The following is a 22894-nucleotide window of genomic DNA, read 5'->3' as shown; positions in this document are numbered from 1 at the left end:
GCCTGATCTAGTGGGATGTCCCTGCCCATGGCAGGGGGGTTGGAACTAGATGATTTTCCAACCCTAAAGATTCTATGATTCTACAATTCTATCATCCATTACCTTGAAATGCCTGCCTCGTTCTCCCCTACCATTTCCTCCTCTTGGTGGTGCAAACGGAGAAAATCCCTAGAAACCCATGAACAATGCAGATGAGGCTCCATGAGGATGGGGATTGCCCCCAGGCACATGAGGATGCTCAGCCCCAGGCTCATCCCACGTCCCAGAACCACCTCACCACTGCTCCATCCTTCATAATGCCCAGGGACACTGGTTGGTTCTTACACCAAGAAAACCCTTTTGAAAGCTTATGTAGCTCTTGAAGGATATATTTCCTTTTCCCAGTATCCAGAGTCAAGTCTCTGCATCATCCCTATCCCTATTAGCCCCAGATAATGACTTGACCTCCTCAGCTTAACTGAGATTTAATACGTCAGTTATTGTATGTTAAACAGTGGATCATTAAAAACATTTATTCAAGATTAACAGCTATCTAATAGACACCATTAGTATCACAGTTGTATAAGCGGCTAATCCAGAATGCATGGGATTTAGTGATCCCTTGGGATGTATTTGCCATCCTGTAACTGTACTTTTGGATCTAGGCTCAGGCTGCCCTGATCCTGCGCTCCACGGTGGGAACCGGCAGCAATGGGGACTCAAGACAGTGGGCGAGGTCCATGGGCAGAGCTGGTCCAGGGCGAATGGATCCACAAAGTGCCTGTGCTGGCATCTCTTGTGCTCACTTCCCAGAAGATATGAGTTACCCAGGGGAGGAAAGGGCTTGGTTTGCATTTGCACTAAGGCTTTTACTGCTATAAACATATTATAAATAAGTCATGTTCCCAGCCAGCGTCATGATGGCAGCAGGGCCGGGGCTGGGCTGTCACGATCCTGGAGCCCACATAGTCCCTCTCCTCTCTTCCCTGAACCTGGATTCAGATGCTGACAACAGGAGATCCCAAAGACTTTTATCCAGCAGGGACAATAGTTTGGAGGATATAGAACCATGGAATGGTTTGGGTTAGAAGGGACCTTGAAGATCATCCAATTCCACGCCCCTGCCATGGGCAGGGTTGTGCTGGCTGCTCTAGGGCAGGGAATGGTGACTGCTCTGAAAACAGCGAGACCAGAGCTAAGGTCATAAAACTGGCCATTACAGCAAAACCCTGCAGGATTTAATACAACGTCTCCTTCCAGATCAAAAAATTGTGATGCAGGAGTGTTTCCAATAACAGCAGAGCACCTGATTTCAAAATCTTACAAGTAATTGATACAGAATCCTATTTAATTCCTGTTTGTTTTATCAGAAATAAAAGCAAAGCTTTTACACAGAGGTTTAAAGAGGGGAGATGTGACCTTAGCTGGAGGAGACAGACTTTGCTGGGTGTCACCACAGAAAGTCCTGAGCTCAGAGCAGCCAGTATTGAGAGCTGGGCGAGGTGGTGTGCCAAAAAAATCCCTTTTCTAGGGTTACAGTGGGGCTGTGCATCTTCGTCCAGTGCTATGTGCAGAGTCTGGGCCAGTAGATGTGCATGGCTCCAGCTGCAAACCCAGCAAAGCCGGAGGGCACGATGCCCAGGTCCTTCCCATCCTCCCAGCCCCAGCAGGATGAAGGCTGGATCCTGCACTCAGCCGAGCCGCCAGCTCCCCATCACCGCGTCTTCTCTCAAGGGCTGCCGGCAGCCTGGAATCGCGCCGTCGAAAAGAGCAAAAGGCAGCGGGGACAGAGTGGGGGGAGGATTTTCCCACAGCATCTGACTGCCACTTCTCATCTGCCTCCGCCGGGAGCTGGCAGGGCTAGTGACAGCGACGTGAAGGCTTAGCAGCCGCTGAAGTACAACAAGCACTGGAAAGCTTCGGGAACGATGGCCACGTCACAGGCTCATGTGTGCACTGCTTGCTTAAAGCCATCAACCTGAAAAGACAGGGGCTTGGCAGGAGCTCTCTGCCCCTGGGGAGATGCTATCCCTTGGCGACATTGCAGCCGGAGAGCTGCTGCCTGCAGAGAGGAGCCAAGGCCTGAGCATGGTCCCTCTCCTGGCTTTCCCCAGCCAAGGGACACTGAAAGTGGTTGGAGTCCTCCCTGTCCCCCGCGAGGTCCCCCGCGAGGTGGAGGAGCTGCCTATCTCCTCCCGCCTGGCAGCATGCTGGGGGAAGCTTTGGGCTCTTCTAGTTGTGGGAAGGGAGAAGGAAGGGCAGGAGAGCCCGAGGCTCAGCTGCAGCCATTTATCTCCCAAAGCCAGGCTATTAGACAGATGACAGAGGGAGAGAGGCAGCTGGTGCAAGCACTGAGACCAAGGCTCCTTCCACTGGGTGATTTATCTCCTGGCTTCATCCAGCAAACTTGCTGATGAAAAGACTCTTCCCTTCTCTGTGCCTCATCAATTCTCATTCTCATTGCTTTCCTATTTTTTTTTCCCCTCCCTGGTTTTCTGTCGCCTGTTCAGGCAGTCGTGCTCCCCACTCCACCGTGCTGCACACCCCGTCTCCTGCATTTCCCATCCCTCCTCCCTCTCCAAGCCCCATCCTCCGATGGTCTCTTTGTCTCCTTCTTTCTCTTTTTCACTTCTGGACCTCCTTTATCTCCTTGTGGAGCTTTCATTGGCAGAGAATGGACTGAGAGCAGTCCTGAGGAGAAAGACTTGGAGTACTGGTGGATGAGGAGTTCCACATGAGCTATCAATGTGCGCTCACAGCCCAGAAAGTCAACCATGTCCTGAGCTGCGTCAGAAGAAGGGATTCTGCCCCTCTTTTCTGTTCTTGTGTGACCTCACCTGGAGTCCTGTATTCAGCTCTGGAGTCCTCAGCCCGGGAAAGACATGGAGCTGTTGAAGTGAGACCAGAGGAGGCCACAGAGATGATCCGAGGGCTGGAGCGTCTTCTGTACGAGGACAGGCTGAGAGAGTTGGGGTTGTTCAGCCTGGAGAAGGCTCCAGGGAGACCTTAGAGCAGCTTCCAGTACCAAAAGGGACTCCAAGGAAGCTGAAGAGGGGCTTTTGATCAGGGAGTGCAGGGATAGGATGACAGTGAATGGTTTTCAGCTGAAGAAGGGGAGATTGAGTGAGATATAAGGGAGAAATGTTTTGCTGTGAGGGTGGGGAGGTCTTGGCCCACGTTGTCCAGAGTAGTGGGGGCTGCCCCATCCCTGGAGGTGTTCAAGGTCAGATTGGATGGGGCTTGGAGCCCCTGATCCAGTGGGAGGTGTAAGGGGAAATGGGCATTTGTACCTGGGACATATCCATCCTTGAAGGCAGAAGTGACAGAAATGCCTTGGAGAGAGGAAGGAATTGGGTAAATACCAGGGAAATGATGGAAGACCAAAGTTGCAACCCTAGTGTGAAGACACAGGGCTTGGATCCTGCAGGGAAAAAAAGGAAACTGGGGTATATTCCATCTCCTGGTGTGTCGGGGCACTGCAGCAAATGTTTCAGCCCTCTGGTTCTACATTTTTGGAAGAAAATAAACTCCAAGCAGCAACGTCACTTGGCTCCCTGCTGTCACTGTCACCGTGCTGCTGCCCACGCCGAGGAAGAGCCTGAAATAGCAGCCGGGGCTGCTGGTGCTGGAGGGAAATGTGGGACCCACGGCTTTGCTGGAGCCCAGCCTGGTCCCAGAGGGGTCGCACTTCCCATCAGATCCTCCTGCTCCTCCTTGCTGTTCCCCTTCTTCACTGTCTGGTTTTACGGAGGCTCACATTATCCAGGGCAGCATCTTCTCACCGCCTGCAAAGGCAGCAAATCAGTCTGTCTCGGAGAGGAGATGAAATCTGGCCTCCCTGGGAGACACCACTTAGCCTCGTAACCTCAGCCACGTCTCGAGCCTGATCTCTCTATTTGTTAGCCTCAAATCCCGGGTTCCTCGGCTTTTCTTCTCTTATTCTGTGCCCTGAGTCTGTTTGAGGGGGAAATGGGATGAGGGGCAATGGGTATGAACTGGAGGGGGGCAGATTTAGACTGGGCATAAGAAAGAATTTCTTCACTATGAGGGTGGGGAGGCCCTGGCCCAGGTTGCCCAGAGCAGTGGTGGCTGCCCCATCCCTGGAGGGGTTCCAGGCCAGGTTGGATGGGGCTTGGAGCCCCTGAGCCAGTGGGAGGTGTCCCTGACCATGATGGGGGTGGGACTGGATGGATTTTAAGGTTCTTCCCAACCCAAACTATTCTATGATTCTATGAAAATGGAGGTGTTTTTTTCTGGGCTCTTCTTCACAGCCTTAAGGAAATAATAAAACCTCCATTCCTCCGTATTATTTTTTTAAGGAGAAAAGATTCTATAATATTTTAATGGCCGGAGAGATTTATAGTCACAGAAATGCCAGTGCACTTAAAAAGAAAGATGAGGGTCCATCAGAAGGATGCAGAAATCAATACAGCCTTCCTCTTCTTTAATGCTGTTTCTCTGGGAGATGTTTAAAAGCCAATGCCCTCACAGTAGGCAAGGAGGGAAGTGCACGGGATCAATTCTGGAGCAAAGCTTGGATGAGTCAATGCTGAATAAACTTTGGTTGGAAGCCCTTTACAGGGAGAACAAGAGGGTGATAAAAAAGCTGCTTGAAGTGAAACTTTCTTTTCCCACTCTGGCTGCTTTTTTAATGCTTTTCCTGCTGTGTGAGGGTCTTTTAAGACGGGGAGAAGCTTTGGGGCTTGGTTTGGTTTGTATCAGCATGGGTTAGGAGGGCTGTAGCAAATCACAAAATCAAAGGTGGGGTTTGGAGCCTCTGGCTCCTCCAAAACCTGCAGCCAGACCAGGAGAGGGGCAGGGAGGTGCAGGGGAGCTCATGCCCACCCCAGCCCCTCACCCGATGCTCCATCGAGGAACACTGGCCCCTCTTCCCTGGAAAGGAGGGCAAGGCAAGAGGTCATGGACAGGGTTAAAGGGCTTCTGCATCCCCCCAGGAGCTCCTTTCATCTCATCTAGGGATAAGATGGATCTGGGCCAATCCGTCCCAGTGCAAATTAAGTTGAGCTCTGAGCCTGAGGTCCATGTGTTGCTGCAGAGCTACTGCTGGAGATGCCAAGAAACAGGTCTGTGCTTGGGGGCATGTTTCCTCCACAAGTCCAACAGGGGACAAACACCTCGGGGAACTGCAAGGAGGAATGGGAGGTCCTGGGTGGGGGCAGTTGGTGGTGGGGATGATAATGGGCAGAAAGCAGCATCCTGAGATCCTAGAGAAAAGTTACCCCCTTGGAGAGTTTCACATTCCAGCATCTGCAGCCCCAGCTTTCTTCATAGAAAAGCCTTTGAGCCAGGCTGGCCTAAGGTGTGTGAGATGCTGGTGGCCCTGGCAGAGCCTCCACAGGCTCAAAACCTCTTGGGCTGGGATGGAACCATTGATGCTACGGATATAAAACAGATTTAACTCTGGCATGCTCATTTGCCACGTGCATGAGGTCTCTTCTAACACAACTTGTCGTCTGGCCTCTTTCAGGAATGACCTTGAGGAGGAGCCCAGAAGATGCAGCTGAGTGCAGAAATGAATCATCTGGGGAGGAAGAAAAGGAGAAGCTCTGACTGAAGGCGGCAGCCCTGGTCGTGGTGTCAGCTGGAGGGACCACGCAGGGCAGCTGGCAGCAGAGGCTGATCAGTGCCAGGGTTCACGTGGAGCATCTTCTCCTGCAGATGTTGTCCTCACTTGGTTGTCACCCCATGCCTTGCTCCAGTTCTGTCCCATGAGCCTTTCCTGCCTGGGAGGAAGCCGGTTCCACCAGCCAAAAATGAGACACTTCCAAACCAGCTCTCTTCTGCTCTGCGTGGTGGCTGCCACCGCCATCCCCATCGTGCCGTGGAAGGTCAAATGCCCACTGCAGTGCGTCTGCCAGATCAGGCCATGGTACACTCCCCGCTCGGTCTACCGGGAGGCTGCCACGGTGGACTGCAATGACTTGTTCATCTCCACTGTGCCCGAAGACCTGCCAGAGGGGACCCAGACCCTTCTCTTGCAAAGCAACAATATCGCCAGGCTGGAGCAGAGCGAGCTGGACTATCTCAGAAACCTCTCAGAGCTAGACCTGTCGCAGAACAGTTTCTCCGATGTCTGGGACTTTGGCCTGAAGAGCATGCCCCAGCTGCTCAGCCTTCACTTGGAGGAGAACCAGCTTTCTGAGCTGCCTGATGGCAGTTTCCCGGGGCTGGGCAACCTGCAGGAACTCTACTTGAACCACAACCAGCTCCGCAGGATTGCTCCCCGCGCCTTCTCTGGCCTCAGCAGCCTGCTGCGCCTCCATCTCAACTCCAACCTGCTGAGGACAGTTGATAGCCGCTGGTTCCAGATGCTCCCCAGCCTGGAGATCCTCATGATTGGAGGCAACAAGGTGGATGCGATCTTGGATATGAATTTCAGGCCCCTGTCAAATCTGCGGAGTTTGGTTTTGGCTGGGATGAGCTTGAGGGAGATCTCAGATTATGCACTTGAAGGGCTGCAGAGCCTGGAGAGCCTCTCCTTCTATGACAACAAACTCATGAACGTCCCCAAGCGGGCGCTGCAGCAGGTTCCTGGCCTCAAGTTCCTGGATCTGAACAAAAACCCATTGCAGAGAGTCAGGCAAAGCGACTTCACGAACATGTTGCACCTCAAAGAGCTGGGACTCAACAACATGGAGGAGCTCGTGTCCATTGACCAGTTTGCCTTGATCAACCTCCCTGAGCTGACAAAACTAGATGTGACCAACAACCCCAAGCTGTCCTTCATCCACCCCAACGCGTTCCACCACCTTCCCCAACTGGAAACCCTCATGCTCAACAACAACGCCCTAAGTGCCTTGCATAAGCAGACGGTCGAGTCCCTGCCCAACCTGCAGGAGATCAGCATCCACAGCAACCCCATCCGCTGTGACTGCGTCATCCGTTGGGTCAACAGCACAGAAAACCACATCCGCTTCATCGAACCCCAGTCCACACTGTGCGCCGAGCCCCCTGACCTCAAGAGGAGGCACATTCGGGATGTCCCCTTCCGGGAGATGACGGACCGGTGCCTGCCTCTCATCTCCACCAAGAGCTTCCCCTCCCACTTAGAGGTGGTGGATGGTGACAACATCTCCTTGCATTGCCGGGCTCTAGCGGAGCCAGACCCAGAGATCTACTGGGTCACCCCTTCAGGGGTGAAGCTGATCCCCTATGCAGAAGATGAGAGATACAAGGTACACCCTGAAGGGACACTGGAAATCCATGGGATCTCAGCTCGGGAGGCCGGGCTGTACACCTGCGTGGCTCACAACCTTCTCGGGGCAGACACCAAGAGCATCAGTGTGATGGTCAACCATTCCTTCCCACTCAGTGAGGACAGCCTAGAGCTGGTGGTGGCAGATGTCCAGGCCTACCACATCTTGGTTGCCTGGAAGCCACATCTCAACACCGTCTCCTCCAATCTTACCTGGTCCAGCTTCTTGCTTAGCTCCAACTTGGACGTGACCAACGTGGCCCGGATCCCCATGGGGACCCACACGTACAACATCACCCGGCTCCACCAGGACACAGAGTACTGGGCTTGCCTCCACGTGGCCTTTTTAGACTTGCAGGCCAAGGTGGCTTGCGTCAATGCCAGGACTAAAGAGGCTGCCCACCACTACTGGCTTCTGGAGGGCTGGGAAAGCCTCCTGACGGTGCTGGTCCTCTGCCTCCTGCTGCTCACTGCCAGCCTTGCAGCTCGCTATGGTGTCGAGGCAGAGCCCACGAGGGCCAAGGAGCTTCTCCGAGGTGCCACGACAGTTCGTGTGGTCTATCCTCCCCTCACCCAGCCCTGGGCTCAGGGGCAGCGAAAGGGGCAGCTCCTGGCCGTGGAGGTGCAAGCAGCCCCACTGGACTGCTGAAGGCTGACGCACTGGTGGGGCTGACTGTGGGGTGGGGTGGTTTGGGGTGGGGTGGGGAGGGAGAAACTATTTTTTATCAAAAAAACACCCAACTGCGAAACTGAACATCAACAAAAAGGAATTTCATGGACTTGAGAAAGAGCCGAAGAGGAGCAGAGCTGGCCACAGGGCTTGCAGAGCCTCTTTGTGGTCCTGGCAGGGTCTGGATCCATGTGTAGGGTCTGGATCTGCGCGTGGCTCCTGTAAGCACCCACTGGGAGGGCTCCGAGGGGCCCGAGCCCGAGAGGATGATGCCCCGAGTGGTCCAAGAGCCATACAACTGATCAGCAGATTACCCTTTCCCCACATCCCCCCAGCACGGTGAGACCCCCCCAGTAGTGTCAGCTCCTTCGCTGGACAGTATCTGGTTTGGAAATACATAAAAAAGCCTTTCCCTTTGGGATACATGTTCTATTTTTGGGGTGGTTTTTTTTTGAGCGCTCAGATAATCTGTCACAACCACACCTTCCCGCTGCCCTGTTGTTTGCTTGCTGCTGTCTACCGGAGGAGAAAGAGCAGGGAAAGGAGGGGATTTGGGCAAAAGAACCAGCAGTGACAATGGTGCCACATCTCTAAATTGGCATCCCTGCGGGGCCGGCCAGCTTCTACCGGAGCTGATTGAATCCTGTATCCTGGAAGCGTCATCTCAAAGCTGTTTTGTAAACTTTTTGTGTTAAAAAACAGGAAAAGTAGGACGAAAAGGCTGGGAGGGGAGAGGGGAAGTTCTTGCTTTTCTGATTTTGTATTAAAAAAAAAAAAAAAGGAACAGCAGGGGAAAAAAAAAGGAAATCCTTTGTATAGTGGTGTGCAGCTGGAGGGCTTCATGGTAGGAACCCCCTGCTACAGCTGGAGGAGGGCTGGGGGGCTCTGCAGGACAGACCCTGTGTGACAGCCTCCCTGCACACACCCTGGGGGGGATGCACACCTGCTCTCATGGGCTGTTGACACTTCTTTCTCTGGCTTTGATTTAACTGCAATCCTTAACAAGACGTGCCTTTACCAACACATATGTCACCCTAAGAGACCCCGGTGCAGCCCGTGGTGTGGGCACAGCTTCAGCCAGAGCCTGGCCAGCACCTTGCTTGGGGTCCTTCCATGGGAAAGACCAAGAAGAAACATCCCAGCCAGACTCGGGGAGCTAATGGGGTGCAGGTACCCCAGGAGGTCGTGTCTCCAAAGCCAGTCATGACAGCGCTATCGCTGCTTGCACAGTGCTTTGAAGGGACCAGAAAACATTGAGACAGTAAAAAGCTGTTTGAACTTCTCATTCATCTTCCAGCCAAGGTGAGATGGTTCCCTGCTGGATAAGCTCCGCTCAGCCAAGCACGCGAAAAGGCTTCTGCGCCTTTGCCGGGTAATTATTTCAGCGGGGAATGGCTCTCCCCGGTCCCCGTTCAGCGCAGCATCACCACTCACCAGAGCCGTTCAGCATGTGTTCAGGACCCAGCGACATCTCCAGGGGCTCTAAGCACATGCTGAAAGCTAAGTGCAGGCTTAAATACTTTGCTGAACCAGAGTCATGATCTGCTTTAAATATTCAGCTGTGGAGTCCCAGTTCCGCTCAGGTGTGCAAGCATCAGTGTTTGCAGACTCAGGATCTAAACCAGCCTTTCTCCTTGGCCTTTTGTACAACAGGGAAACTTAAATGCAAAATATATTCCCTGTGGTTTAGCTAAATTGGTGCTGGAATATGTAGAAATAGTTGAGGAGAAATTTCCCCAGTGTAAACACGTCCCTGATTTAATCCTGCTTGTCCCCATGGTGCACGGGCTGAGCTCCAGGCAGCGCCTGTATCTCCCACCACCTCCGCCATCCCAGTCCCCTGAGAAACATCGCCAGCTCCCAAACAAAGCAAGGACTGAGCCCCTTCAAGGCTGTAATTTTGTAGGTGTAGAGAAAAGGCCTCTTTGATCACGGTTATCGTGGCTGCTGCCACCACGCTGGGATGGGAGGTGAAGGTTCAGCCACCGTCTGAATTGTCTGCTCTCATCTAAAAGCAATGCCTGCAAACCAGAGATTAAAATGCAAGGTGCACGCAATTAATTTGACTTCCTTTGAATCCAGAGTGATCCAAGGAGCTGTGTGCGTTGCATTCAGAGAGGCACCCACCACTGCAGGACTCGTTTCCAGTGGGTCCCCCCACACCCACTGGCCCTGGGTGGGTGCTCCAGCATGGGACAGGGTGGCAAAATCATTCCTTTCTGCCCCAAAACAGGAGCTTTGCTAACTGCTTCTAACTCCTCCCTCCAAGGACATCAGCCAAGAGCACTGTAGATGCTTCATATAATATTTATTGCCGTTTGTTATTTATTATTAAATCACCAATCAGCTTTTTCCAGGCATTGTGCTGGAGGAAACACTCCACAAACCATTCCCTGTCCCCATGTCCAGGCCTGGATGGGGCACATGGAGCTGAAGCAGCTGCCAGCAGAGCTTCACCAGCATCATCCCATGTCATCCAGGGGGATAAGGTTCCATCTGCATGGAGCCCCTTCCTCCTGCAGAGGTCACAATGAGGTGCATGCAAGGCAGGTGGCTGAATTAAAGCTGGAGGAGATCCAAGCATCTCACACCAACCCCGCAGCGTGTTTCATGCTTTGCATCTTGCAGTTTCCAGCACGGTTTGATCCCAAGCTGCCGCCCAACATCACAGCACCAAGATCCCCGCACAGAGGAGCGATGCTCATGCTCCTCATCAGGAGGCATTGGGCAAAACTTAACCTCATTGGGTGAATTATAGCAGCTGCAAAGTTTCACAGGGCTCAGGACTTGGACTTACAGCTTGTCCTCTGCGTGGAAGCCGGATTCTGCACTGGGGGAGGCTTTGCTGGTGCACATAAGGGTTATTTTGGGGTGCCAGGCAGAGGGAACTGGGCATTTTAGGCACTGGAAAACCTAATTGCATCTCAAGTTCCCTTCGAGGGGGGAGCAGCTCCCTCTGTGCGGTCTCATCTCCCAGCCCAGAGAGTAAGGATGTGGCAGGAACAGAGATGCTTCAAAAAGGGGAAAGGAGTGTGTGACCCTGGATGCTCTCGACTAGAGTGCTCTTCAATCTGCCACACAAAGGCATGGCAAGATCCAGGACAGCTCAAATGAGAAACAGGATGCTGCTTGTTTGTTTAGTTTTTTTTTTTTAAAGTAGCAGGAGTAATTAACCACTGGAGCAGTTTTATCAGTAGCTGGGACAGCCTCCGTTTCTGAGCACCACGCAGGGATGCAGCTCTCAAATAGATGCTCTAGTGAAGGTCCCAAATTTCTCAAGCCCAAGAAGCTGTCACCAGTGCCTGACACCCCTCCTGGCTGCTGCCAGCCAAGCCCAGGGGGGCTAGGGGGACCGGTGGAAGGAGGGAAGAGAGAAGGGATGTCCTTCATCACTTCCCAGTCCTTCCCCTCCATCTGCTTGGGCAAAGCTTCTCCTCTGGCCTGTCCCATCAGGTATCACGCATGGGCACTGGTTTCTTTCCCATAAACCACTCTTCCCAAGCTGCTTGACAGGTCCAAATTCTCCATTTTGGGGTTTTTTTCATTACTTCGCTTTGAGGATAGCAGTAAAAGTCCTCATTTCTGCTTCTTTTGCCCTCTACCCTCCTCCTCAGTGCAAACAGCATCATGGATCTCATACGCAACTGAGCTTCTCTCAGCAAAGCCAACCAAGAACATTGCGTACCAGGCTCTATTTTAAGCACCTAATAAAACTGATTTTTGGAGTGGCTCCATCCTCATGTCCTTCTTTTGCAGAGCCCTTGTACCTACCGAGGGCCCAGTGGCAGGGATGCTCCGTTCTCAACATCCATTACCACCGCTACCTGCCTGGCAGTCTCCTCGCCCACACCAAAGGCTTTCAGGCTCTGGGAGGAGCGTCACAGACACATACTTATTAGTTTGTTAGAAAATCAAAGCCTCTCTCCTCCTCCCTTTAGCACTTCCTCAAGAATGATTGAAATTAAAAGCCTCGACCTCCCTGGGAAATGTCAGTCGTGTTATCCATATGCATGATGCCATTAGGATGAAGCAGGTGTAGCTTTCAAAATCTTTAGGAAAGTCTACCTATCAATCTCCAAAGCAAGCAGTTCTCCGTCCAAATGCTTCATCACTTCTCCCCCTCCCTCCTTCATCACTGACCCACAGGTGGGGAAACTGAGGCACAGAACCACTCAGTCGCTCATGATTGTCAGACCCTTTTCTCCTTCTAAGCACATGCTGGGGCCAGGGGACAAGTGCTTCTTTGGTCTTTACATCCAGAAGCCACTAAAGAAAGGAAGAAGAGGCAAAGGCAGCAGTCATGGAGGAGAAACGATTGCAGCTCATTTATTTCCCGGTGCCTTTTCCAGCCTCTCGGAGCTCAAACTGCCTCTGTGCCCTGCTCGAGCAGCCGGATAAATGGATTCAGCTGCGTTCAAGTGAGCAATTGAGGCTAAAATCAGGCTGATGGAAAGCAGCAGGGCAGGAGGTGTCACATGAGGTCAGTTTGGAGCTGTCAGAGGCTAGAAAAGCGCTGACCCTTCCAGGGGCTGCTTCCCAGGGAGCTGCTCTGCCTGCTGTCATAGCCCGGGCTGGCTGCTAATGGCTCTTGCCTTTGCTCTCTGCTGGGCGGTGGTTTGAGAAGCTCAGCTCCCTTCCTGGTTCCTCTCCCAATGGCCAAGTCATCCACATGGGGACGCTGGAAGAGCCTGCAGCTTGAAATTGTCCCACGATGTGGGGGGATTCCAGAGGAGCGAGGACCTGGGGACACGTAGCAGCATCACAGGAGGCGTCAGTGGCACCAACAGACCACGGATGCTGCAGGTCCCGGTGAGAGGTGGGTGCTTGGTGCTGGCCACCAGGTCGGCTCGTGCTCCCCACGCCAGGCGGCTTAGATAATCGATTAAGAAACTATCATGTGCACAGCTGCTTGTGATCTGATCCCACAGCAAGCAAGGGGATAGGAGGTGGTGGTCACCCCAGGACACCCTGCTCCCATCCTGGGAGCTGCTCCCAGACATCCTGCTACCTTCCCTGCTCCTGAGTTGTCCTGGAACCTCATCAAAACTTGGAAAGAAGATGTTTTGCATTTGCTAAGTGGGAAGAGGGCTGGGAGGGAAGGCAAGGCAGGCAGGGTTTGAGTATTAATAGGGAATAAGAAATCAGAGCCCAGCTCAGTGGCAGAGGGAGCAGGCAGGGAGTGCAGGAACTGGGAGGGCAGTTGTGGAATGAGCAGGATCCTTCTCAAAGCATCTTATGGATGGTTGAGCCCCCGAGGACTATAATGTTTTGGCAGAGACTTGGCAGTGTCAGCAGGATCTGGGGAGCCATGGAGAGAGGCAAAGCTCCAACCTCTGCAAGGAGAGCCAGTGAAAAGTCAGTACTTGACTGAAGCTCTGCGTCCAGCTCTGGAGTCCTCGGCACAGGAAGGACATGGAACTGCTGGAGAGACTCCAGAGGAGGATGTGGAGATGATCCAAGGGCTGAAGCATGAGATCTTGGACAGAAATGTTTTTCTGTTCAGGTGGGGAGGCCCTGGCCCAGGTTGCCCAGAGCAGTGGTGGCTGCCCCATCCCTGGAGGGGTTCCAGGCCAGGTTGGATGGGGCTTGGAGCCCCTGATCCAGTGGGAGGTGTCCCTGCCCATGGCAGGGGTGCGACTGGATGGGCTTTAAGTTCCCTTCCAACCCAAACCATTCCATGGTCCTATGAAAACTGGTAACAGCAAGAATAACCAATACAAAGGGAGGTCTGCACCATCACCCATGTATCAGGGTCCCACAGAAAACCTCTGGAGAGCCGCTGATTTCTAGTGTGAAGAGCAAACAGCTTTGATCTTTGCCAATCCTTTCTAAACCTTGAGCGGTGTCTTGTAAATCTTTAATTACAAGAAAATTGCAACCTTAACAGTGAACACACAAACTGTGTTGATAAATATTTAAAATTGCCACAGCAACAGATCTGAGGGGATTAAGAAAAGATATATTGGAGTGACAGTTATTAAACACTAGATCCCAGTAAATGTTACTGAGCAGATAAATAATGCAGGTCCCCGACAGCCGCCCGGCTGCTGACACGGTGGGGGGGAAGCAGTTGCTTTTGGCAGGGAGGCGGGTGATGCCGGTGATGCTGAGCCTTGGGCTCTTCCCAAAAAGCCCGGGGTGCTGGGAGGAAAGTGGGGGGTAAAAGTGTTTTCTGTCCTGCTTGGAAATAAACTGCAGCATGCAGTGTGGTGGTGCCCAGCAGCTGAGGAAGAGCCAGGAGCTGATGGTGTTTCTCGACATGGAGCTGTTGGAGAAAGTCCAGAGGAGGCCACAAAGATGATCTGAGGACTGGAGCATCTTCTGTACAAGGAGAGGGTGAGAGAGTGGCGGTTGCTCAGCCTGGAGAAGAGAAGGCTCTGGGAGACCTTAGAGCAGCTTCCAGGACTGAAAGGGGCTCCAGGAAAGCTGGGGAGGGGCTCTGGATCAGGGAGGGCAGGGATGGGATGAGGGGAATGGTTTTCAGCTGAAAGAGGGGAGATTGAGATGAGATCTTAGGAAGAAATGTTTTGCTGTGAGGGTGGGGAGGCCCTGGTCCAGGGTGCCCAGAGCAGTGGTGGATGCCCCATCCCTGGAGAGGTTCCAGGCCAGGTTGGATGGGGCTTGGAGTCCCTGATCCAGTGGGAGGTGTCCCTGCCCATGGCAGGGGGGGCGACTGTGTGGGCTCTGAGGTTCCTTTGAACCTAAGCCTCTCTATTGTTCTATGGCCCCTCTGCACAACAGACAGTTGTGCAACCGTTGTGGTACCGAGCATGGTGCGTGGGGCTTTAGGTCCTCCTGCTCCTTCCTCTGCATCACCACATCCTTCCCCTATCCCTGCTGCCAAAGCTGCCTGGGTTGGGCTTTGTTCTCCTGCTGTGACACCAAGCTCCTGTGTGCCACTTTGGTCTTTCTGCTTGACCCCCATCTGCTTCCCTCCCTTTTTCCAAAAGTTTTGAGGTCACAGACTGAATTTCCCTTATTAAATTTCCAGCTAGCATTAAAGATTTATTAGCTCGCTAAAGGTAACGAGCAAAAAGTTCATTATTCCTAATAGCCCAGGCTTCGCTCACATGGAGGGAAGATGCTCAAAGTGTGAATTACCCCAGCAACCTTCCCAATAAAATATTGATCTAAAAAGTTGGTTAATTATAAATATTACAGCAGAGTGATGAGAAAATGCCATTTCTGCATGTTTTGCAGGAAGCTGCCCTGTCCTAACGTGGCCTGAGGATGGGTATGAGGTCTGTCTCCGGAACAGAGTGGTCCCTGACCCAGACCAGCATCACCGACCCTGCCAGAGGGCTCCCCGCAGCATCCAACAGCCATCATCCAGGGGGAAGCTAGAGCTCCAGGATTCCTCCAGAAACACAGGGTTGCCCATTCTGCTCCTCAAACCCTCCTGCTCTCAGCCTTGCAGGGACGAAGCCAGGTGCTGTGGGGTGAGTGCATGTGTGCTGGTGTGTTTTAAATCTAATTTATGGTGTGCTCTGCTGAACTATGATAACAAAGCACTTAAAAAATCTAACGAGGGGGGCTGGTTTGTTGGCCTTGCAGAAGTGCTGATGCCCATCTAGTAAATCTTTAATTGGAAGGGAACTGAGAGGCTCACCAGTAGAGAGAAAACAGTAAATATTTAGTTTGGGCACAGCAATTACACAGACAAGGTTATGGGGAAGAGGGAGATGACAGATAAATGCAGCACCTATGGAACATTAAATCCAGATAAAGTTATCAAGGGGATAAATAAAAGATCCCATTCAGAGAAGGCAGGAATAAACTGCTTCTTCTAGGCAGCTGAGCACAGCTCGTGGGGAACACCAGGAGAGCAGCTGGGGTGGGCACCAGTGAGCTGGATGAGCTTTGAGGTCCCTTTGATCCCAAACCATTTTCCCATTCTCTGTGCATTCCATTATTTTGGTTTTTTTAAAGGCGTAAAGGCCAGACTGCAAAACATTGCATTTCTAGGTATGAGCAGAAAACACTGTTTCACAAGCAAGGGTCAAGGTGCTTGCTCAGGATGAAGCGAGTGATGCTTTACACCAGAGAAGAACAACCCCCAAAGCTTGAAGGGCTGTGCAGGCGTGGGTGAGAATCCACTCTGCTAATGGCAATAATAGGCGTGTGTTAACCAGCTTGCTCAGGCATTCTTCTTCGTGGTATTGATTTTAAGGAGAACACGGTTTCCAAAGCAAAACAACAATAGCTAGTGCTTGTAAAGCTGTTCCCATGCTGAAAGCAATATGCAAGCATTTACATGCCATTTAAAGCATCCTGCTAAATCAACCCAGTAAATAATCCTTCCTGATTTACCACTGGCTAAATGAGAGCATGCTGCAGTGCAGGGCATCTGTGGCGCCGTGCAAAGGCTCGGTGGCATTGGGGCTCTGCTTGGAGGTAAAGCATCGTTGCCTCATTAAATGTAGCTACAAAGGCAAAGCACAGAGAGGCCGGTCTGGCTTTCCAGAAAGAAAAGGTACTTGTGGCTCTAAGAGCCCTCATCCATCGTGCACGAGATGGCTTGGCCCCTGCAGCCCTTCCATCCGTGTCCCCAGATCCCATGGATGTGAGATTTCACACTGATTCCTTTTAATTCCCGTTCAGACCCACTGCTGTGATCCCCACTTCCAGTCACATGGCCATTTCATTCCTCAAATGAATGAGGCTTTAGCTGCTATAAAAGAAAAAGCTGCATTTTCTCTTAAAAGCACCCTGTATTTTGGGCTTTGGCAGCTCACGCCTGCTCTGCTAGAGAGGTTTCACATCGCCTGCCTCCTCACCACAACCTGGTTTCAGTGAGCTCCAGCTGGAGACCCTAAACAGACCCTCAGGGCTCGCATCAGGAAGACTCAGTATCACAGAGCTTTTATTTCTTTCAATGTCGACATCTAGGTCACTGGCAATTCTGGGGAAGGTTTGGGTGAAGCCAGACTCTTTATTTTCAGTGGGCTGGATTCTGCACCCTGTTACCCCGACGCAGAGGAGGAAAATATGCCGCTTGCTCTCAGAGTACAGGTTTTAGAGGGTGCTTCTGCACAGACCTGCTTAAGGGAATTTGGGAATGCTATAAATGCTGCCCCAAAATAATCACTTTCTTACAAAAGAGAGAAAGAAGAGGCACAACAGGTGGAGGAGAGAAGCTGGGCAGGGTTGGGATGCTGAGCCCTAGCTACTGGACAGGCTGCTGTGAAAAAAAGGATCCTTTAATTTCCAGGATATAAACAGTATTTCTTCCACACAGAAACACATTGTGGTTGGACCTGTGAGGAAGGTGAATTGCTGTTTCCTTTCAGCACCCATCTCTCCAGCTGCCCCTGCTAAGAAGTCAAATTCAGGGGGAGCAGCTCCACCCTGCTCCATTCCCTCTTCTGCTAAATCGAACCTGCAGCATTTGTTTCACCTGGAGCTGGCAGGGAGCTGCTGTTCACCCAGGGCAGGCAGAGTGAGGGCTGACGATCTCAACAACACAACACAGTCCCTGGCAACCAGGATGGGCGCAGATGCTCTGCTTTGTGCTTTGGAGCACATCAGGACAGGTTGGTTTTGTTGGCAGGGTGCAAGGAAAGGTTACTCAGGCTGAGGAGTGCACAGGCAGAGCCAGAAACTTCCCTGTGGGCTTCAAGATTGGCAGATGTTACCAGCAAGTCTGATTGCTGCTCTTGTAACTGCTGCAGGACAGAATGGAAATGGCTGTTGGTGATCCTGGACACCAGCCCTACCTCCAGCTGCTCTCAGGAAAAAAGGCAGGGAAAACAAGCCCATGGCAGGACCTGAAGTGCAACCAACCCTGCCCTCTGCCAGGTGTCTGTGTGTCAGGGATGGGGGAACTGGCTCGGCTTCTCCTCTTCTGACTCCACAGGTGGAGTTTTATTGTTTCCTACAAAGCAATCAGGATGCTCCAGATTATCAAGCAGCATCTCCTCCTTGGCAAGCAACTAGTGATAAATCACTGCTGGGCGTGGGGAGGGCCAGTTTACAACAGGAAAGCAGAGTGTACTCATCCATCTTCCTCCGATTACCTGCAGCCTGCTGGTCTCCAACCAGCACTGTAAACTAAGAGGCAAATACGGAAGGCCAAATGCCAGGGATAGGACTCGTGTTCCTCAGAGCAACCTGTTTATGTCAGCAGTAAAGGTTTGGTATGGACAGGCTGGAGCGAAGGAGGGGAAACTGCCTGCATCTAGCTCCATGCACACACAGCTAGCGGGTGCCCTCTAGTGAACTGCTTATTGGGGAGATCCAGTGCTGAGGTGCAGCGGGTACATGCTACTTTCATGGCTCTTCCATCCCATAAGCAAAGCAATCAGCATTAAAAACAGTTGGAGAAGAGCTAAGTGACCTCTTGACACTATCACAAGCAAAGGATGCAGTGGTTGCACCTCCTGGGAATCCGGAGTGGCTGCAGGTGGTGGAGATGGGATGGGGAACCAGCTGGGAAAAAAAAAAAAAAACACAGCAAGGACGCTTTCAAGCTGGCTCAGGAGGTGAAGCTTAAGCCACTCCCCTGCTGCCATTCCTGTTCACTTTTGCAAACACAGATTTGAGTTGCAGCCTCCCCTCCCAGCTGCAGGGCAGGCATATCTGAAGAGTGATGGGAGGTCCCTCCCTCTCTGGAAAGGCGGACGCACAGGAAGATCTCACGCTGTGTAAGTGATTACAGGCTTTTACTTAAAGGTTTTTTTTTTCCCCCAAAATGCAGTACAAATGAAAAAATAAACTTATATTATCATAGAACGTGCTCAATTTAATTAAATTCATTATGCGCTGGACACAAAAACAGGTCATCAATTCTGTGACACTTTTTTTTTTTTTAAATAGTGCAAACACACAGATGTTCAGCGAGCGCTCCTGCTTGTTCCTGCAGTGACTGTGTGGGTGCACATGGAGATGCAGAGTTCTTCTGAACAAGAAGGGAAGAAGGGGCTGCAGGGAGAGGCTATCACCAGCAGGATATCACTCTTTCCACAACAGCAAGTATTCACTTTCACCAGAGGTACATGCTCCTGCCTTCTTCGTGTATCTCCTCAGCTCGACCTTCAGAGGCAGATATGTCTTTCAAGAGTCTGAGACCCTGGAGATCATCGCTGAGATAGGCATGGCAGGCACAGGGTGAGCAGTGAGTGATCAAATGGCACAGGGGAACAGGACTGCCACCCCAACAGGATTGCAATAAGGTGCAGAGAACAAGCTGTTGGGATGTGGAACCCCAGCTCGTGGAAGCTGGTTGCTCTGCTCGCCAGACCCCACCATGCAGTCACATGCAGTCACAAGCACAGTCTCCCTTGCTTTCAAAGAAGCAAGGAAAATTCCAGCTGTTGCAGACAGATAACCAAAGGATTTCCAGAGCAGAAAAGCTGCTGTCCAAAGGTCATCTGTGCTTGCAGAGGTGTTCCAAATGCAGTTTGTCACCCCCATATCATTTGTGGGTCTCATTCTTGCTCTTCATACAACAGCCTCGCAGTATCTCCTTTTCAAGGATCCTGATGCTACTTGCTGATGTCCAGGTGGCCAAAGAGCAGGCACAGGACTCAAAGTTCCTTGCTCAGCTTATGTACAGAAAGGAGACCAGTGCCTTAGCTCTTTCGTCAATCGTGCGATCATAGCATCTTCCACGATGGCCAGCCTTCACTGAAGGCCTCTAGACAGAGTATTCCATTTGTTCTTCCAGGACTGGAAGATGAAGTTCAGAACAGGCAGCGTGTGAGCAGGCAAAAGCAAGCTACCCCCATGGGGTTTGAGATGCTTCATTTCCACTTCTGTGTGTCCAACAGCCACTTTTATCCCGCAAGAACAACTTCTCAGCAGCAGATACAATCTATGTTGGATGAAGAAGGATGGAGCAGACCCTGGCAAGCGGTATTACAGTTCCTAATACACTGCACCACAACAAACAGGTAACACAAGCAGAAAGTTCATAGCTGTCTTCACGGAAACATGCACTGCTCAGAAGAAATAAGCACTCTGAGGGGGTGTGCTCCAACAGACCTTAGTGTAGCGGCTTAGCTTCACCTAAACTGGCTTGATGACTTATCTCAGCAGAGCGAGGGACGCTGAGATTTTTGAAGAGAGGGTTGAAGAAACAGTCAATGTGCTGTGTGCGGAGGTAAACAAGAGTCACTGAGGGTAGTGGATATGAGGCACTTAAACAAGGGAGACTTTCAGGAGTAAATGCAAAGTGTGTACCTCTGACTGCCGCTACAGAGAGTTCACGTATACATATGGGTTTGTGCTGCAGCACTAGTGTGCTGAACAGCACTACTCAGCTGTGAGCCTCATGGTTTCCATTCTGTATCCAAATGCCAACCAAAGCAAGAAATACATAGGTTCCACAGATAACTGCTGGCTGAATAGCTGAAGGATCTAGTAAATGAAACCCGATCTACATGTCCACTTGTGCTAGCAAGCCTTCAGCAAGTTCCTGAGGAACAGTAACCCACGTCCACAAAGGAAAAAAGCAGTGAAACAGATAAAACTTTCTAGTCCAGGCATCAAAAAACAGCAGCACTCAACACCTCTCCTAACAGACATGCAGCAGTGATTGCTAATGATTACTAGGGACCTCTTCTCATATTGCACTTCATAGTAAAACTACTGTAAGAGAGAACTGCCATCTACCATGAGACACCAGTGATGTGTTTGGAGAACCCAAGTTCACACCCATCTGGGGTAAATGCTCAGCTCCTCCAAAAAATAGCTTTCTGAACTAGGACTCCACGTTAACTGCTGCGTCTGTAGGAAAGGAAAGCAATAGCATTGCCTGGTCTGTATCCCACCTGTGGTGCAATGTAGGTATCATAGCTGAGTGCTTTGAGCTAGTTCAACCTATACCTCAAGCCTGTACTTCCTAACAAGTGTAAGGAGAGCAGTTCTTGGTAGACTACCACTTCTTTTGACTTAAGTTAAAGCAATAAACTATTCTGCTCCCTTTCTGCTGCACTAAAACTCTCCACTCCCCCAAGTCCCAGCCACAACATGGGTACTTATAGCTCCACACGATGTGCTTGTGCTGCAATAGCTTATTCTTCAATAGAAAGGAAAACCACCTGTAACATCGTGGTATCTTCTGTCTGCTATTTCAGTTTCAAAAAATTAGAAACTTGACAAACACATGTTGTAAACACTGTGGTTAAACTTAGAAAGGTACATAGATCATTACAATGAGAGCTACCCGCAGATTTGCTTCTTATTACAAACTGCCACACTGACACCAATTCTCATTTAACGATGGAAGCTGTGTACAGACCTCAGTAGGATTTTGGTAGGGATATTCAACACTATTGCCTAAGTCTCATGACTTTTGGTCAACACAAATGACATGTTTTTCAGTGTGGGCAGATCTGAACAACTGAGTAAAACTGCTTTGAGCAAAACATTTAGTTCTTAGAAGCAACTGGGGGTGAGGGGAAATTCACAGTATTCAGAAGTGCCACAACAAAAGAAACTACCCAAAAGGGGAAGAAACTACCTGGCAGGAACTCCCTTCTGTGATTCCAGGTGGTAACGCTGCTGATCGTAGCATGATTAAAGTGCATCGCCAGCAATTTAACTGCCCTTTCATTAAGGGAGCAATAAGCAAACTTTTCCATGTGGATTTATTCCCATGGACTTACAGATAGTGCATCAAAACACCAGATGGTTACCCTTCGATTTTTAGATACCACTGTAAATAATAGCCAACAATACTAGTCAAAATTATAACCAATACAGAAATAATCACAGTGCTAGGCAAAATATAAGGTGGATCTGACTTTTGGCAGTGATAGGCAGCAACTGTATAGCACCTACTCAGGTATCTTTGCAGAGAAACAACTCGGACATCGTGGTCTGTGGGGACCTTCTGCTGGGCAGGTTCTGGGGCATTCCATGCATGCCTGACCTGCTGGGGCTGGACCAGCCCAAAAGAGAGAAAAACAACAAGGAAACAGCCTAGAGAAGCACCGAGGTACAAGTACTATCTTGTCTCTTTCCTGTCATCACATGTATTTCCTAGATCAGAGAGGGAATTATACCAGAGATGACAAAACAGGGTTCATTCTACGCACTGTACAGAGTTCAAATGCCTGCGTACCTGAGAGGTGAAGGTACTATTGCTACTGCTGTGTGATACAGGCCCTCCAAAGACCGGAAGGCTGAGGAACACCTAAGCACACCCTAGGATACAATCTCAGAGAAAAGGGTTAGACCTGTTTAAATTGCAAGTTCTAGCTGACTTTTAACAGCCAGTAGAGCAACCATGCAGAGCTCTGAAGGACAATGGCAACAGTGCAAACAGATTTGAAGAGTTAAATCCCAGGGTAAGAAAAGCAGCAGAGAAAATTTGAAAAGCTAACACCAAGCACAGCCCATAGACCAATCAGCTGCCATCAGTGCTTTACAAGGATTTTTTTCAATATATCCTGTCCTCAAAGCCACATCATGCTCTAAAGTGAGTATCTTCTACCTAGACTGGCCTGATGAGATGAGGCAGGTAGAAGCTGGCAGCATGCTGTACTCACAGAGCTACGAGAACATCCCAAACCATGCACAGGGCTGTTATAGTTTGATCCAGCTGGCAGACCAGATTTTGAGCTAATGTTGGACAGGCTTCATCAAAGCTATGCAAGATGAGACAGAACTGCAGTTAAATGAAAAATAAAAAAGAATCAATGGAAATTAAAAGATCAAAGTAGAACACGCTACTCTTTTGCTGTGATACTTGACCTGAGATAGCTATGGATTTAAAATTTGGGAGGACTTATTTCAAGTCTGGGAGCAAGAGAACCTTCACCTTATCTAACAAACATATACTGAATTGAAAAAAAAAAAAATCAGAAACCAATTTAGTTGCTTCTCACTGCCCTGAGAACTGATCCTTGAAGAAATGGCTTGTCTAAATTGCAAACACCTTGGTCTACACCTGCCCCCCTCCCCTTTCCCACTCCTCTTTCCAATTCCCTTCCCCCCATATACAAATCTCAGATGCAGATTCCCCCCCTTAGAAGGCATTGCACAGGTCTGACCTACTATAGACCACCACTCCAGCAGCCAAAGTT

At 50.7% G+C, this 22894-nt stretch overlaps 1 protein-coding gene across 4 annotated transcripts in view; it reads left to right on the top strand.

Annotated features, from left to right (window-relative positions):
- Nucleotides 1-11928, top strand: part of LRRN2 (leucine rich repeat neuronal 2) — a 34796-nt gene extending 22868 nt beyond the window's left edge. For all 4 annotated transcript variants that reach the window (XM_054087807.1, XM_054087806.1, XM_054087809.1 and 1 more), the window contains exon 2: nucleotides 5468-11928. In XM_054087807.1, coding sequence (XP_053943782.1) covers nucleotides 5709-7844 — 2136 coding nt within the window. In that variant the 5' untranslated portion in view covers nucleotides 5468-5708 and the 3' untranslated portion in view covers nucleotides 7845-11928. The remainder of the gene's footprint in view (nucleotides 1-5467) is intronic.
- The last annotated feature ends 10966 nt before the right edge of the window (nucleotides 11929-22894 follow it).

This window comes from Cuculus canorus, chromosome 24 (assembly GCF_017976375.1).
Source record: "Cuculus canorus isolate bCucCan1 chromosome 24, bCucCan1.pri, whole genome shotgun sequence".
NCBI lineage: Eukaryota > Metazoa > Chordata > Aves > Cuculiformes > Cuculidae > Cuculus > Cuculus canorus.
Note: the sequence above shows the minus strand (reverse complement) of the source record. Positions and strands in the feature narration are given on the sequence as shown.